The 19,908-nt window shown below is 36.4% G+C and overlaps 1 protein-coding gene across 2 annotated transcripts in view; it reads right to left on the reverse strand.

Annotated features, from left to right (window-relative positions):
- LOC110448850 (stabilin-2-like) overlaps nucleotides 1–19,908 on the reverse strand; it is a 108,498-nt gene that overhangs the window by 39,694 nt on the left and 48,896 nt on the right. For both annotated transcript variants that reach the window (XM_021495321.1, XM_021495323.1), the window contains 9 exons: nucleotides 19,736–19,882; nucleotides 16,116–16,265; nucleotides 14,036–14,098; nucleotides 11,430–11,543; nucleotides 11,012–11,062; nucleotides 9,058–9,138; nucleotides 7,707–7,862; nucleotides 5,167–5,223; nucleotides 1,762–1,854 (listed from right to left, as the gene is read on the reverse strand). In XM_021495321.1, coding sequence (XP_021350996.1) covers nucleotides 1,762–1,854; nucleotides 5,167–5,223; nucleotides 7,707–7,862; nucleotides 9,058–9,138; nucleotides 11,012–11,062; nucleotides 11,430–11,543; nucleotides 14,036–14,098; nucleotides 16,116–16,265; nucleotides 19,736–19,882 — 912 coding nt within the window. The remainder of the gene's footprint in view (nucleotides 1–1,761; nucleotides 1,855–5,166; nucleotides 5,224–7,706; nucleotides 7,863–9,057; nucleotides 9,139–11,011; nucleotides 11,063–11,429; nucleotides 11,544–14,035; nucleotides 14,099–16,115; nucleotides 16,266–19,735; nucleotides 19,883–19,908) is intronic.

Genomic DNA, 19,908 nt, shown 5'->3' on the forward strand with positions numbered 1-19,908 from the left:
AGTGTCACCAAATATTATCAGGTCTCTACCTGTAACAGTGTCACCAAATATTATCAGGTCTCTACCTGTAACAGTGTCACCAAATATTATCAGGTCGGTACCGGTAACAGTGTCACCAAATATTATCAGGTCTCTGCCTGTAACAGTGTCACCAAATATAATCAGGTCTCTACCTGTATCAGTGTCACCAAATATTATCAGGTCTCTACCTGTAACAGTGTCACCAAATATCATCATGTCATGTACCTGTATCAGTGTCAACAAATATTATCAGGTCTCTGCCTGTAACAGTGTCACCAAATATTCTCAGGTCTCTACCTGTAACAGTGTCACCTAATATTATCAGGTCTGTACCTGTATCAGTGTCACCAAATATCATCATGTCATGTACCTGTATCAGTGTCACCAAATATCATCATGTCATGTACCTGTATCAGTGTCACCAAATATCATCATGTCATGTACCTGTATCAGTGTCACCAAATATCATCATGTCATGTACCTGTATCAGTGTCACCAAATATCATCATGTCATGTACCTGTATCAGTGTCACCAAATATCATCATGTCATGTACCTGTATCAGTGTCACCAAATATTATCAGGTCGGTACCGGTAACAGTGTCACCAAATATAATCAGGTCTCTACCTGTATCAGTGTCACCAAATATTATCAGGTCTCTACCTGTAACAGTGTCACCAAATATCATCATGTCATGTATCTGTATCAGTGACAACAAATATTCTCAGGTCTCTACCTGTAACAGTGTCACCTAATATTATCAGGTCTCTACCTGTATCAGTGTCACCAAATATCATCATGTCATGTACCTGTATCAGTGTCACCAAATATTATCAGGTCTCTACCTGTAACAGTGTCACCTAATATTATCAGGTCTCTACCTGTAACAGTGTCACCAAAGATTAGCAGGCCCCTACCTGTAATAGTGTCACCTAATATTATCAGGTTTCTAAATGTAACCGTGTCACCAAATATTTTCATGTCTGTACCTGTAACATTGTCACCCAATATCATCATGTCTGTACCTGTAACATTGTCGCCTAATATCATCAGGTCTGTACCTGTAACAGTGTCACCAAATATTATCAGGTCTCTACCTGAAACAGTGTCACCTTATATCATCAGGTCTGTACCTGTAACAGTGCCACCAAATATTATCAGGTCTCTACCTGTAACAGTGTCACCAAATATCATCATGTCATGTACCTGTATCAGTGTCACCAAATATCATCATGTCATGTACCTGTATCAGTGTCACCAAATATTATCAGGTCTCTACCTGAAACAGTGTCACCTTATATCATCAGGTCTGTACCTGTAACAGTGTCACCAAACATCATCCGGTCTGTACCTGTAACAGTGTCTCCCAATATCACAAGGTCTGTGCCTGTATCAGTGTCACCAAATATAATTTTGTGTGTCTACCACTTCGTAGGTAATATTTAAAACACTAGAAAAAGTCTGCAGGACATGAATACCTTTGTCACCATGTGAAATTAGTTTCAGTATTTGATGTTCTATAAATAGTTACAACCAATTTGGTCACGGAACGGGACGAGGCGGACATAGGCAACACTATGTGGCCCCCATTTTATAGCGGGGGCTGAAAATTAACAACTTAAGCTCGTTATTCTTTAAAATGAAAAATAAATACTTCTTATTTTTAGATGAATTGGTAGACGAAAATCACACTTTTTTGAGACTCTATATGTACATGTAATACGTCTATACTATGCTTACCACGATTGTCCGGTTGCATACTGTGGCACAGCCGGCAGTGTTTCTTATCATGTCATTATCAACTTGACGGAATGTGCAACTCTCCACCCTGACCTGATCGGTGAAACAATAATGTTAGGGTTAGCAAAACAATATAATATGGCGTATCATAGTGTCTTAACATGTACCATATCAAATATTTTAACCGTTATGATCACATCCAAACTGATGTCATGGTTTAGCATTTAAAAAATCAGTTTCACAAAACGTCATTGTCTCACTATCTTAAAAAGACAATGTTGTGAAACACATGGAATTATGTCGCCTTTCACATTGACCATATTATCCTTTACAAGCAAGACACCTGACAATAAAATTTGATATCGTCCTGTGTACCTCAACACGTTTTACATAACCGAAAATTAGCATTTTTATTACATCAGAATACATACAATTTTCTGACAGCGTTAAACGGTGCATGCAAATACGTCGCCTTTTACATTGTTTACCCTTGCTTACCCTTGGTCAAATTACATTGCATTCCCAACAATATCTACACAGCTTTCATCAAAATAACTAGAGGCATTTAAACAAGCGCAGGTTACCTTTCTGCGTCTAGATTTTCGTAGATTAGGTTTAGTTTTGAGGTTCAGTTTTCACATGACCTAACTCTAGTGTGGAAGGAAAAGGCGGGACTTGTTTTCAATACCGTGCAATAAATCATTAGGCACGTCTAGATCGGAGAAGATTTAATTACGGCCTGCATTGTGCGGTTTTGATATGCCTTTCAACATGTTAAAAAGCATGAATTCGCATTACTGTATTTAAAACGTTTCTCGGACATTAATCTTCTGGAATTTCGAAGATATCATTTACTCCTCATAAAAACACAAAGGCGAAGTCAGGGTGCATCAAGCATTGTTGAAATGTGATCGTCAGTATTTAAGTTAAATTTGGGCGGAAGGTATGTGACATTCGAACTAGTACAGTAGATTCCCTATAGCCGTATAGCTTTGTCGATATCTGTATGTGCTATATAAAAGAACGATGAGTACATGGTTCATACTTTTATTCGAAAATACAAATACAAATGTATTTTTAGTTTTTTAATTCCTTAATAACAAGAATTCCGAATACAACATGATTCTAAGTTATCAAATAGCACATGAAAATAAAGAACCATAAATATGTACTTCTCTTCTTTAAAGCTTTATACATGTAATGATATACATATTGTCAAACAGAACGGCGGTATACAAACGTATAACATTATTACCGATTTGTACGGCGGCATATCACCTTATTACCTAGGTGTACGGCATCATATCACCTTATTACCGAGGTGTACGTCATCATATCACCTTATTACCGAGGTGTACGGCATCATATCATCTTATTACCGAGGTGTACGGCATCATATCACCTTATTACCAAGGTGTACGGCGGCATATCAGCTTTTATGTCACCTCAGTAATATGATATGATGCCGTACACCTCGGTTATAAGCTGATATGCCGCCAAACTGCATTAATTTCTATAAAAACTGTACTACCTGCATACAACTTAGATCAAATAGGGTGATATTTAGATAACCTTATGTATTGTCAAAATAGATAAATGCGGTTTTCTTACAAAATGGATACCATGTTACATTTAACTATGGTTTTGTTCAGCTTTCATGTCACGCTTTATCGCCCTGATCAACCATAGATGTGACATTAGTTATTAATTATTCTACCACATTTGCAATGCAATGGCACTTTTCATTGGTCAATAACCACGTTTTACTACTGATTGCCTGACATCTCTCTCCCTCTCTCTCTCTCTCTCTCTCTCTCTCTCTCTCTCTCTCTCTCTCTCTCTCTCTCTTTCTCTCTCTCTCTCTGTTTTGTCCTTGTCTTTTTTTCATCCTCTGTCTAATTTTCTTTTTATTAACCTTTCCCTTTTCTGCTTTCCTTATACAAATGCAATGTAAATGTAAACATTGGAAAAATGTATTAAAATGACAATCGAAAATTGTGTGTGTGAAAGTGGAAGCGAGATTAGTGTGTGTGAGATTTTCAGCTATTACTAATGTACTTAGCATTGTATAAAAAAAAATCTGAAAAATAAAACAAATACAAAAAAAACAACCACGTTTTATTGGACGATAGGCCGTGCGCGTGCTTGAATTCATGCACATTCAACGCTCTTCCAAAACCTTCCCCCGCAAATGTAAACCAGCGAATTGTTGGACTGATTCCATTTTTAAATGAAAGTATATTGTATCAGTATTTAATCTATGCATGCATAAAACGGTATTTGAAGATTTTCTCGCGGACAAACCACAATTTTTTATAATGATACTAAAGCTTTACTTTCTACACAAGCAATGTACGTATTAAACGTATTGCAACGTTTCAAGACCAACTGGTCCCTTTGTCGGGCCGTGTGAGCGATTTGTATGTTTTACCTGTACACCGATATGACGAAATTGTATATGCCGAACTAACAACGAAGGTAACTTTGAATAGTATTTGTAAATCTGTCAAATGTTGATTTTATGTGCTGCCGAGCGATGTCGATAGATTGATATATTTAATCGATTGAAATAAACATCTAATATAAAACATGACGTTGGGGTTGATCGTTTATCGTCTGTCGACCAAAAATGCAAATAGCGACTGGATATAAAAACTCCTCCCCAAACATATCCAGGTGCAGAAGAGAAAATAATACAACTGCTCACATGGTCAGAAATAAAAATAACGCGCCGCTATTTTGTTCAATGAAGACTATAGGCATCAAGTGGAAAATGCTAGCGCGCGCAAAAGAACAGCCTAATTTATAGAATTCGATTATCTAGTTCACCCTACTTACTTGTTATACGTAGGTGTATGAACACTGAGGAAGACGAGAGAATACTTTGATTTAATTAGATTAAATCATCATATGTGTGTATGTTATTTTAGAAAATATAACTCAAGATTCAAATAATCAACTCAGCAACAGGCCTTCGTTGATTCGTGAAAAATAAACGTAAGCCGTGTGTGATATGTCTTGAGAGAATTTGCATCATCAAGAAAAAAACGCACGTGTGGATGTCTAAAAGTTTACGCATTCGTCCATATGTACATCGGCTGCAGTGTCCAAACATTATGACATCAGTTGTAACTTCGGCTTGCAAGTGAAATGAAACCAAAGCATAAGGTAACAAACATTCTGGCATGCATAAGAACACCCTAATGGCATCTGCTTGTATTTTATGATGTAATATGTAACCAAGGATTCTAATATTCGAAAAACGGCCCTTGTTATATATAACGCCATAATACATGCACATATGTTGATTTTTTTTAAAGTAAATCTTAGTGACAAATATTCTACTACAATTGTAGAATAATAGTAATCAAATTTAACATAAAGTTACTTGTATAAACTACTCACAGCTACATCTGTATCTGAACAGCTCTCGTCAACATTATCACAGCTACTGCATGGGCCCTGTAATATACACATCACGGGTATTAGACACAAACCAAACAGAAGTCACGTTACCCACGATAGACACGGACCCAGTAATAGACACGTACTCAAAAAGGGGCGTTACCCACGATAGCCACGAAGCCGGCAAAAGACATGTTCTCAAAAAGGGGCGTTACCCACGATTGACATTAACTCGGCAATAGACACGTACTCAAAAATGGACGTTACCCACGATAGCTACGAACCCGGCCATAGACACGTACTCAAAAGGGGCGTTACCCACGATAGACACGAACCCGGCAATAGACATGTTCTCAAAAAGGGGCGTTACCCACGATTGACATTAACTCGGCAATAGACACTTACTCAAAAAGGGGCGTTACCCACGATAGCTACGAACCCGACCATAGACACGTACTCAAAAAGGGGCGTTACCCACGATAGCCACGAACCCGGCAATAGACATGTTCTCAAAAAGGGGCGTTACCCACGATTGGCATTAACTCGGCAATAGACACGTACTCAAAAAGGGGCGTTACCCACGATAGCCACGAACCCGGCCATAGACACGTACTCAAAAAGGGGCGTTACCCACGATAGCTACGAACCCGACCATAGACACGTACTCAAAAAGGTGCGTTACCCACGATAGCCACGAACCCGGCAATAGACATGTTCTCAAAAAGGGGCGTTACCCACGATTGACATTAACTCGGCAATAGACACGTACTCAAAAAGGGGCGTTCACACGATAGCCACGAACCCGGCCATAGACACGTACTCAAAAAGGGGCGTTACCCTCGATTGATATGAACTCGGCAATAGACATGTTCTCAAAAAGGGGCGTTACCCACGATAGCCACGAACCCGGTCATAGACACGTACTCAAAAAGGGGCGTTACCCACGATAGCCACGAACCCGGCCATAGACACGTACTCAAAAAGGGGCGTTACCCACGATAGTCACGAACCCGGCAATAGACACGTACTCAAAAAGAGACGTTACCCACGATAGACAAAAACAGAAATGCAGCAAAGCTGCTCGACACTAGATCTGTAAATGAAAATCACTTACTGACAGTCCAACAACCACGAGGAACAGATTCTGCACACTTGAACTTATGCTTCGAAACTAAATAACATTAACTTTAATGTTCAGAATATTCAGTTCACGCTCAATATCCTCGCATGTTGTACTGAATTGTCAATTAATATCCCTTAAGCACGAGAATGTTCATTTTTAAGTGCATGTTTAAATGTCAACAATTTGGTAATACCGTCATACAGTACATGATGTACGAAAAATATCATTAATACCTGCCTTAATTTTTACACAGATTTCATTTGATAATACACTTTTAAACAAACTAGCAACTTTCTTCTGGGTAAAAACGTCAATCATAACCCCCTTTTAAATAATTATTAAACATAAAATGTTAATATATGGTGGATGATACTTGTCAAAGAAGTCGTTACCTCTCGAGTCTTCTACGGAGACACAATCGCCATATATTCCTAGTTTTATGGTTGTTATAACATTTGTTTTAAACGGGTGAAATACATATGAAGTTCTCAACGTGAAAATCATTAAATTTATAATGATAATATAAATTGCAATGAAATATTGCTTAAACAGATAAGAGCGGGAATTTGCAGCGTACTATTTGACGTCAGGTTTTAATGACGTCACGTTTGACAACAATGCAGAGCGCCATTTTTAATGAGGTTCTTGATGCGATTGTGCCGTGGCTGTTATCATCTGTTAAGATTCCCAAACAAAAATAATATAAATGATGTAGTAATGTAAATACCATAATGTATCTTGCAAAAGTGCAAAAACATAGCCATTTATTTTGCCGTCGCTTCATCTGAGCTTGAAACGAAAATCTTTGCAGTGAAGAGAAAGTACCGTTCTGATTAGACAATACTAAGAGCGATCTCTTTTCTTGTGAAGATATATATAGTTCGTACATCTTGACTGCAGTGAAGATAAAACATTTTCTCAATCGGAAAATTCATGATTTTTCTCTGGTAAATTGTTATACATACGGATATCGTGGGGGTTAACTATTACATTTTTGAAGATAGTATGCGGCCTTAATTTCCCATAAGGCTTTAAGGCATGGGTGAAGCACCGGAAATGGACAAAGTGTTTACAGATCAAACCCATCGGCGCTTTGCGAGAAGACAAGTACTCAACAAAGCATAAATCCGACACGTGCTCGAAAAAGACACGTTACCGAATATGACACATAAATGGCAATATACACAACCTAAAAATAGATACGTACTCAATAACAAACATTTCCCAAAAATAAGCACGTACCAGCTTTGAAATTACTGAACTAAATATAGAATTGAGCTGTGAGAATATCAGTCGTATCATGTCGATTATATTACGATCATTATCAGTGTACGACTAAAGATCACAAACAAGTATTAAGGTTAATTAACAACAAGATCGATTCTCAAATTGATGTATGACCAGAAGCAATATTTACCGTCACTTCCTTATGGATGTTTTCGTTGCATCGATGAGGTAAGAAATTATAAATATCAGATGGTAAAAGAAGTTTATCTAAATGATGGTAAAGTCCATTTTTTGCTGGTATGTCTGCTTGTACAACTCTGACTGCTTCATCCAACATCACAGCTCCCTTAAATATATATAAAAAAGCTCCTTTTAATATAGAATATTACAGCTCCCTAAAATAACAATAAAGAACAGTTTCCTTAAATATAACACATTACAGCTCTTTTAAATGTCAAACATCAAAGTTCCATAAAATGAAATATCACATTCCCTTTATAAAGCGTTATGCATGTTAAATCCTATAGTGAATCGAACAGATAATAATCACATTTACAAAAAATGCATTTGCCAATTCTCAACTTTGCATTACTATCTGTTGTTGCGATTGTCATTAAAACAAACGGGATTGAATTTACAAAAGATACGGTTACTGTTGACTTCAAATTGTAACAGCAAATGACCTGTACGGAAACTAGTGCTGCCTAACCCACGGATGACCTGGATCAAGACATGATTGTTAACTTACGGTGGTGGTGATCTGGATGGAGACATGAGTGTTGATCTACCTCGGTAGCAACCTGGACGGAGTCATGAGTGTTGACTTACCTCGGTAGTAACCTGGTAGGAGATGCGATTGTTGACCTACTTCGGAGGTAACCTGGTAGGATATGTGAGTGTTGACCTACTTCGGTGGTAACCTGGTAGGATATATGAGTGTTGACCTACCTCGGTAGTAACCTGGTAGGATATGTGAGTGTTGACCTACTTCGGTGGTAACATGGTAGGATATGTGAGTGTTGACCTACTTCGGAGGTAACATGGTAGGATATGTGAGTGTTGACCTACTTCGGTGGTAACCTGGTAGGATATATGAGTGTTGACCTACCTCGGTAGTAACCTGGTAGGATATGTGAGTGTTGACATACCTCGGTGGTAACCTGATAGGAGATGTGATTGTTGACCTACTTCGGAGGTAACCTGGTAGGATATATGAGTGTTGACCTACATCGGTGGTAACCTGGACCGAGACATAAGTGTTGACCTACTGTTGACTGGACTGAGACGTTGGTTCGACGTACCACTGTAGTGATCTGGACAGAGACAGGTTTCTTAACAAACCGCGGTGCAGATCTGAACGGAGACATGAGTGTTGACTTGCGTTGATCGTGAACAGGACGGAGGCGTGATTTTTAATTTACCACTTTAGTGATCTGGACGGAAACGTGATTCTTGACTTACCACTGTAGTGATCTGGACGGAGACATGATACTTGACTTACCATTGTAGTGATCTGGACGGAGACGTGATTCTTGACTTACCACTGTAGTGATCTGGACGGAGACGTGAGTATTTGCCTTGGACAGGATTCGCTGTTTATTTATCAGCTCAGCAATCTCTATCTGTATATTACAAATCGTCAAACAGTATTTAGCGTGTTATGCCAGAGGAAAACATAGGTTATTTGGTATACGAGTAATGCTTTTCAAAGCTAGTCAGGTTTCATATTATAATCGTTGATAACTTACAGCTACTACTATACCAAATCTTAACACTATTCAAGAAATTTCTCAAAAAAACGACCATTCTTCTCTGTCAAACAAAACTGCACGAAACACAACATTGCGATATTATTTCATCGCTGAGCATTTTCAACAAGTCACCGCCAAACACGCCTATCTATACAGCATCATGGCATTTGTTGTTGTCTTATTTTGTTTTCTCTCTCCTTTTTTATATTGAGTGAATAGATAAAATTGAATCATTAAAAAATAAACTAATCTGGGCCGTTTGTCTATCCATCCTAAACCCACTGTGAATACCCACTTATAGGCGAATTTATTACGTAAATATAGAATTTGACGGTAAGCAAACAAATCCTGGGGATTTGTTGTTTTTCATATTTTTGAAATCGTATTAGGACATTAATCCATAGCAACTTTTTTTCTACATGACCTTTTCACACCAAATATTTGAAGGTTTTTATATTTACCACGGGATTCGTTCAAATTCTATAAATATTGTTGAAGAAGTAGATCAAGGGGACCCTCGATCCCCTGTTAATGAATCCTTGTAAAAGCAAGTTTTGAGTCAGCTTTAGAATAGAATGAAGATTTACAGATACATTGACAAAAATGTATTTAAAGTTTGAATTCATCAGAAAACGTAAATCTCCTAAATAGTTTTTCCAATTAAACAAGCGTTTTATTTATGTTATTATATGTGATAAAACTATCGTCTATGACATAAGGTGTGTGTTATTTTAATGTAGCAAATATGTACAAATGAACGATAGAACTCAATTGAATAAACACTGAAATATGTTTACCTATTTTACCAAAATAATGTAGGTATTTATAGAAAAACCTACATCAATGGCGTTGTTTCTAGAGCTAAAGTAAAATTGATTAACTTCGATATTAAACTGGATTTGCCGTCAAAATATTTAATGAAAAATAAAAATCGAAAATCTGAGGTTCCTTTTGCTTGTGGTTTTTAAATCTGCTAACCTCCTCCAGGAAAGCGTAAGACATTTTCAACATTTTCATCACATCTTTTGCTTTTTCATTTTTCATGATTCGGCATTGATCACTTAAAATATTCTGAAATGAGCACAAAATTTGGCAGCTTTATAATTATACTTCATGTAAAGGTTTTCTGAAAATTCCAGAACGATTATCCATCTTAAACAAGTCATGTGTAGCATTTGAAACTATACCGATATAGACTATAAAGGATAAAGTATAACTCCTTGCTCTACACAAACCGATTGCTCTGTCTATATATTAACTTGTATATTTGAAACACATTGTATGTGAAGATAAAACATGTAAAAGCACCGAGAAAAACGCGAAATTGTGTATGTCCTAGATAGATATGTAAATTGAAGTACATTGATTCGACTTTAAGAACAAAGATTGTTAGGACCAACATATATACCTTCATCTCTATGAAAATGAGCTGTAATTGACACCTACTATATGAAGATATGCATGCAAAGACATCTGTAAGAATTTAATTAAGGCCATAACAAAATCTTTTATTGTACTATTCATTAAGGCCAGGACAAAATAGAAAAAAGGAAAACTATTGGTTACAGTCGTGCATACCAACCATTTGTAGAAGTAACATTTTAATCTTTAATAGTATACAAGTGAGTGAGAAGTGAGTTACAAAGGTATGACTGACAGCATGTTAATTATTTGTTATCATCAGATAATTACAATGTCCGTACATTTATCATATGTTTATAATATTGTGATGAATCATACTTACCACTCCCTCGAATATGTGATGACGCAACACGATCCTCAATTGGTCTTTTCCCTAAATGTACACGCAATTGATAGGGTAAAGAAAGAAAATGCATTTCAACAAAAATAAATAAACAATGAAAACAGATTACCGCATCCTTACCGCATCCAACCATATCCATAGCAAAACATTATATCGCCGTCAATAATACGTTACTAAATATCACACGTACATTATAAATACAATAAAGTTTTGATTGTATAACTTTTCTGTATTACATGATCTGACATAAATCATTCAACTGACAAAAATGATTTTAATATGATTTAGAATGAGCTTCAACTCTTATTAAGCGAGCTTAGTGTGTCTATTTTAGCAATATTGCGTAACCTAATATAAAATGCAGTATTACAAAGTCGGGTATCAAGTATGAAGTTACCTGGTCTGACATGAAGTAATCTAAAGTGCCAACAGGTAGAACGTCCCAAGCGTTGTTTGAACACACGACCACTGTAATGTTGTCAGCTTCAAACTCCTGCTCCATATCTGCCGCCTTAAGTAAGAAATTAATATTTACATTAAATTAATTATATCATTTTCAGTATTTGTTCGCACATGATGTTTGATTCTTGTTTCTTTTTTAACTTAATTCGTCAGATACTAAAATAGTCACGTTGACCTTGATTTTTATCTTTTAATGGTTAACGATTAGCATGCTTTGCCGTATAACTGTGGAAATGATGCCGGGGTTGCTTTGTCTATGATATTTAATTGTAAAGATTTTGTTTCCGATTCAACGATTCTTTATCTTTGTTTAGACTAAACATACACCTGTCCCTACATGCCTTTTCGGCAATATGAAATCTTTTTACCCTTGTGTTGTGGTAGCAGGAGATTACAGTACTGTATATGATATCATAGCGTTCCAACATCCTAGTATATTTGCATTAATCTAATATACCTTATTCGGTTATGACATTATGAATTGATTTCAAGTATGTACACATTGTACATGTACAATATGTTACTGACAGCTATGAGGAATATCATTCAGATTCATAACATCAATATCATGGACAAGCTTATTTCTTATATCATCATATGAAAAGAAAAATGAAAAAGTGATAGGTATTCTCGCCTTAATTTCAACAACTACAACCTGGGCTTTCAATAGTTCTAGCCCTATACAGAACATAGTGGAGAGGCCTACATTGATTTCTAAACCTTGTATGTAGTTTATTTAATTTAACAGATTTAAAATACATGGGAAGATTTGATGGCAAATAAGAGACTTGAATATTTCCAGCGATTAAGAGACGGCAGGCACCTTACAGTGTTTTCTAAATCATTCCACATATCGAGTGTTGAGAGCAGAAAGGAAGATAAAGTTGTTGACAGTCTAAATGATGGAATAATTGCCGTAGTCGAGTCCATAAAGTTTGTATGGCAAAAGAGGGAAAATAAACTCGGGAGCTATCTGATCATGAATTCGATGCACGAGTGTGAGTTTTTTTCTTTTTCCTCCTATTCAAAAGACTCTCTGAACCGGTTTCAAAATATAATAACTCTAAACATGAATAAGACAGAAGACCTGTAATGATTCTAGTTTCTCTGATTAATAAAACTCTCAGACAGGTTATATAAATGTTTCAGCATCTCTCTCACTGTATTATCCTGCTTAATTATATGTACTATTTATAACTTGTGGACGAGCGAAGGTCTGGGGCGCATCATTATCTATTACAATGCGTGGTTGTTATGCGAGACTTGTGTGCGGGTACTGATGTATTTACTCAATGTATTGCATCCTACTTCCTTAAATGTATCATTTAACCTTATAACACGTCTAAGGCTTAGTTCTGCATATGTCCACCTTTTTGTGTCGGTGTTAATCTGTAATTGTACTATGGTGTTAATTATTTTCATGTCTAAGAATATTGTTGTTTATGTTGTTTATTTGTTTATCTATAACGTTCGAATACAGTAGGTCTTTACTGTCGGCCGCCACCTTTTGAATTATGTATAACTAAATAAACAACATCCGCGAACTTCTAAATGAAAAAGTGAAAACCATAGTACTGACAAGAAGACTTCATGCTACTCCAATGCGCATAATCGAATACGTGATGTTCATTTCAGACACAGAGATGGAATACTTCCCATTCCATAATGATAACGACCAAAGAAACTAGCGTGTGCTTTTCATCAACATGGACTCGAAAACTTGAATTAGTTATTTCCGTCAAAATTCAAAATTTATCTTGGCAATCAAATATCCAATCATCTATGACATTCAAATACCCGACGTTTACATTGGTGTATTCATTTTAACATTTATGACCCCTAACTCTGCCAATCGAGACCAGCAGATTGATGGTGTTCAAACTGTGGAAACGTTTGTCGGGGAATAACAATGTTTTGCCATTCACTACTCTAAAATCCTAGTACATCAAAAACGAGTGACGCATTCTCATATACTCATATTTGTTTGATAATGGTGACAAGCTATAGTATTCAATTATAAATATGGCTTTTTCTTAAATTGAAAGATACATTTCTTAAATTGAAAGATACATGTCTTAAATTGAAAGATAAATTTCTTAAATTGAAAGATGAATAAAGAACATTTTTAGTCATGATAAGTATACAGACTCGGTAGGTAACCAACGATATACACTTGATGTTCATATTGTTCGGGTGGTTCATTCCGCTGTTGGAACTTTGATAGCCACAATTATCTGTTTTGAGTAGTGACATGATTCATTATATACACACTTTATTCAGTTTTAATCTTTAATTAATCATTAAACCTCAGAGATTTGAAATTTATATAATTTCATATACATTCCCTTAGTAGTTTAGACTAGTTTGGATTTCCTGTTTTTTGGCCCCTAGCACAATCGGTGAATCCTAGAAGGACTAAACAGCCGTGTGATGCTGTCTACTTCATTTTTGACATGCTGTAACTTTTACCAAATTTAAAGGCGTTATAACTTGTTTGTGTCTTACGTTTCACCTTACAATTGTATAGTCAGATCAACATACCGCTATCAACATCTGCAGTCTATTGTACCGACCCTCTTCTTTAATTAACGTCATTATCGATTTCTGAAAAAAAGGTTAAGGGTTACAATACAAGAAAACTCTGTCTGCACAAAATTAATGACATTAAATTATGCAGATTTCTATAAATCTATAAATTTCTATATGCTTATTCAGCAAGTTAAAACAGATAAGTTGTCGATTTTGTGAATGCTATATAATCACAAAATGTGATGGCTTTATTCAATGTTCAAATACTCGTACCCCATACTGTGCTACCTTTGCAAACATCACACATTTACATTCTTGTACATGTAATGCAACTTCCGAATGGTGACCGTCATCAATTTTTCGTTGAACGACGCTGAATTTTGGTTGCTTAATTCCAAAGGTTTAACATGCCAAAGGGGAAGTACCGTAATCCCAACCCGCCGCTGTCGTTCGCGAAACCCGACACTACAGACTTTAGTCTAACAATCTTTACCATGACAACCAGGTTTCGATGTTGTTGTAAAGCGTTCATTTTTTGTGTTTTTATCCGTAAGTCAAGCTATTTGCTGACATATTCTTTTTTATATTCCGTCTTTGCATATTGCATAGTTATCTTCTCTTGATAACAGGTATTGATTGTTACGTCACTTGTTTAAGAGAGTAACGTCATCAATTTTTGAGAAAACGACGTGATTTTCTCACACAAACCAATGACGTAACAATCAATACCTGCTCCCAAGAGAAGATAACTCTGCAATACGCAAAGACGGAATAGTCATTTGCAATGCAGTAAAATATTTCGCAGGTAGACAAAACATGCAAAAATGTATTGTTTATGTTGTCAAGATGGAGATTTATACGTCACAGAAACGGATGGGGACATGCATTGTTTAATAGTAATTAAACAGATTTTGCGACGTTTGTTATTCATAAACAAACAATATTGAATAAAAGATATTATATAATAGTTAGATATCGCAATTTTAAGATGGTAAAATAAATGGTTTTCAATATCTCAAAGGGTGTTAAAATGGTTTTCTCCATGGTCGACTTTGGTAGACGTTTTCAACTTTAAAACATAGATACAAGTGGTTGTGGAGAGAAAAAAAAAACGTTGATTATATATCGTTCCAATTTACATAAAATAAATTCTACAGCTACCAGTCTATTATTATTAAATACTTCTTCATATTAATATTCTGTTTCTATGACCAGCTCAATACCAAAGGAAATCAGGTCGCCGCCTTTTTTTCCTCACTTTTCTGTCGTCCTTTATTATCAGACATAAAAGTTTCTATAAGAGAAATGTAAACTTCATAAACTTAACATAGACGTTGAAGTTTATGACCCCCGAGATATCTACAATGATTCATTGATATTTTTGGGAATTAAAAGCCTAAACCCCCGAAACATGAACTTGTAATCTGATAATCTTTCCCACATTTTAAACGACACGACAATGAATCAGCATCTTAAACTGTAACACTATTCCCAATTTCAGTCAAACGTTTATAGCGCCTAGCTCATTACATTTAATTGTACCTTGTTTGCCCCTCAATTTTTATCTTTTTGTTTTACTGTAATTGTCCGATTTACAAACAGAAGCGGCAGGTTCGTTATATATATTTTTATCCAGCTTTTTGTTTTTCATCAGCGATATTACAATTTAGAAATTGTCCATATATCAAAATGTTATTGATCTGCAGAGATGTGATTTCCAGCGATCCCTCATATAACATATAGATTATTCCTGTTGGTCATACAAGTCAAGTAAAGTAAATGTTGTTTATTATAATGTCCTATATCCCAATTGCATGGTACAAGTGTAAAGGAAAACATATAGTTACATAGCAGAAATCAATCATCTTAATGTGAAAATATATAAACATGATACCATAATTTTGTTAAGAACAGTTATAATACGTACTATATTAATAGATTAAAACAAATTATCACAGGTATCATACAAACATTGAGTTGTAACTATTCGTGTCTGTTCTTGATTTGCTATTCATTCTTAATTCTAGGGGGCTACATTTATCAATAGGTTTCTTTTCGGGATGAGCATATAAATGAAAGCTATTATACACACCTTTGAGTTACCTGCTATCATTGGATCGTTCGTGAGCATCTTTGCTACGACGTGAATAATGCCGTTCGCCGCCCTAATGTCCGACTTCACCAGCAGGGCCCGAACAGCCGACCCGTGCAGCTTATAGCGGTACTGAACATCTAGTCTTTTCTAAATGTATATAGAATGTCGCAACATATTTATATACATAAAAGTACGTAATAAATACAAGGCTGGATACCAGTTATTTTAATAACATCTCTATAAACGAGCTATCACAGGCAATGACCTGACACTCCGACACAATCAAAATCCGACCAGTGGTCTAACCTGTCACATTTATAACGTATACTCACAATCCGACCAATGATCTAACCTGTCATATATATAACGTATACTCACAGTCCGACCAATGGTCTAACCTCTCACATTTATAACGTATACTCACAATCCCCCCAATGGTCTAACCTGTCACATTTATAACGTATACTCACAATCCCACCAATGGTCTAACCTCTCACATATATAACGTATAGACCTGACACTCCGACACAATCAAAATCCGACCAGTGGACTAACCTGTCACATTTATAACGTATACTCACAATCCGCCCAATGGTCTAACCTCTCACATATATAACGTATAGACCTGACACTCCGACACAATCAAAATCCGACCAGTGGTCTAACCTGTCACATTTATAACGTATACTCACAATCCGACCAATGATCTAACTTGTCACATTTAAAAAGTATACTCACAATCCCACCAATGGTCTAACCTGTCACATTTATAACGTAAACTCACAATCCGACCAATGATCTAACTTGTCACATATATAACGTATACTCACAATCCCACCAATTATCTAACCTCTCACATATATAACGTATACTCACAATCCCACCAATGGTATGACCTCTCACATATATAACGTATACTCACAATCCGACCAATGGTCTAACCTGTCACATTTATAACGTATACTCACAATCCCACCAATGGTCTAACCTCTCACATATATAACGCATACTCACAATCCGACCAATGATCTAACCTGTCACATATATAACGTATACTCACAATCCGACCAATGATCTAACCTGTCATATATATAACATATACTCACAATCCGACCAATGATCTAACCTGTCACATATATAACGTATACTCACAATCCCACCAATGGCCTAACCTGTCACATTTATAACGTATCCTCACAATCCTACCAATGATCTAACCTATGGTCTAACCTGTCATATATATAACGTATACTCACAATACCACCAATGGTCTAACCTCTCACATTTATAACGTATACTGACAATCCCACCAATGGTCTAACCCGCACCTATATAACGTATACTCACAATCCGACAATTATCTAACCTCTCACATATATAACGCATACTCACAATCCGACCAATGGACTAACCTCTCACATTTATAACGTATTCTCACAATCCCACCAATGGTCTAACTTGTCATATATATAACATATACTAACAATCCGACCAATGATCTAACATGTCACATATATAACATATCCTCACAATCCCACCAATGGACTAACCTCTCACATTTATAACGTATACTGACAATCCCACCAATGGTCTAACTTGTCATATATATAACGTATACTCACAATCCCCCCAATGGTCTAACCCGCACATATATAACGTATACTCACAATCCTACCAATGATCTAACCTCTCACATTTATAACGTATACTCACAATCCCACCAATGATCTAACCTGTCACATATATAAAGTATACTCACAATCCGACCAATGATCTAACCTGTCACATATATAACGCAATCCCACCAATGGTCTAACCTGTCACATATATAACGTATACCCACAATCCCACCAATGGTCTAACCTGTCAAATATATAACGTATACTCACAATCCCACCAATGGTCTAACCCGCACATATATAACGTATACTCACAATGTCACATATATAACGTATACTCACAATCCCACCAATGGCCTAACCTGTCACATTTATAACGTATACTCACAATCCCACCAATGGTCTAACTTGTCATATATATAACGTATACTCACAATCCGACCAATGATCTAACCTGTCACATATATAACGTATACTCACAATCCGACCAATGATCTAACCTGTCACATATATAACGTATACTCACAATCCCACCAATGGTCTAACCTGTCACATATATAACGTATACTCACAATCCGACCAATGGTCTAACCTGTCACATATATAACGTATACTCACAATCCCACCAATGGTCTAACCTGTCACATATATAACGTATACTCACAATCCCACCAATGGTCTAACCTCTCACATATATAACGTATACTCACAATCCCACCAATGGTCTAACCTCTCACATATATAACGTATACTCACAATCCCACCAATGGTCTAACCTCTCACATATATAACGTATACTCACAATCCCACCAATGGTCTAACCTCTCACATATATAACGTATACTCACAATCCCACCAATGGTCTAACCTCTCACATATATAACGTATACTCACAATCCCACCAATGGTCTAACCTCTCACATATATAACGTATACTCACAATCCCACCAATGGTCTAACCTCTCACATATATAACGTATACTCACAATCCCACCAATGGTCTAACCTCTCACATATATAACGTATACTCACAATCCCACCAATGGTCTAACCTCTCACATATATAACGTATACTCACAATCCCACCAATGGTCTAACCTCTCACATATATAACGTATACTCACAATCCCACCAATGGTCTAACCTCTCACATATATAACGTATACTCACAATCCCACCAATGGTCTAACCTCTCACATATATAACGTATACTCACAATCCCACCAATGGTCTAACCTCTCACATATATAACGTATACTCACAATCCCACCAATGGTCTAACCTCTCACATATATAACGTATACTCACAATCCCACCAATGGTCTAACCTCTCACATATATAACGTATACTCACAATCCCACCAATGGTCTAACCTCTCACATATATAACGTATACTCACAATCCCACCAATGGTCTAACCTCTCACATATATAACGTATACTCACAATCCCACCAATGGTCTAACCTCTCACATATATAACGTATACTCACAATCCCACCAATGGTCTAACCTCTCACATATATAACGTATACTCACAATCCCACCAATGGTCTAACCTCTCACATATATAACGTATACTCACAATCCCACCAATGGTCTAACCTCTCACATATATAACGTATACTCACAATCCCACCAATGGTCTAACCTCTCACATATATAACGTATACTCACAATCCCACCAATGGTCTAACCTCTCACATATATAACGTATACTCACAATCCCACCAATGGTCTAACCTCTCACATATATAACGTATACTCACAATCCCACCAATGGTCTAACCTCTCACATATATAACGTATACTCACAATCCCACCAATGGTCTAACCTCTCACATATATAACGTATACTCACAATCCCACCAATGGTCTAACCTCTCACATATATAACGTATACTCACAATCCCACCAATGGTCTAACCTGTCACATATATAACGTATACTCACAATCCGACCAATGGTCTAACCTGTCACATTTATAACGTATACTCACCAGCCGGACCATGATCTGAGCTGGTACCCCCTGAAGTGTGTAGAATACGTCACTGTTCTGCAGATCTTCAATTGTCAGTACCCCAATCACGATATGTTGACGAAGAATTTGGCGGGCAAGATCAGTATTGTTCAGAAAGTCCAAGAACTTGCGACAAAAATGGCAGAAAATTA

The sequence above is a fragment of the Mizuhopecten yessoensis genome, unplaced genomic scaffold, assembly GCF_002113885.1.
Source record: "Mizuhopecten yessoensis strain PY_sf001 unplaced genomic scaffold, ASM211388v2 scaffold4359, whole genome shotgun sequence".
NCBI classification, from domain to species: Eukaryota; Metazoa; Mollusca; class Bivalvia; order Pectinida; family Pectinidae; genus Mizuhopecten; species Mizuhopecten yessoensis.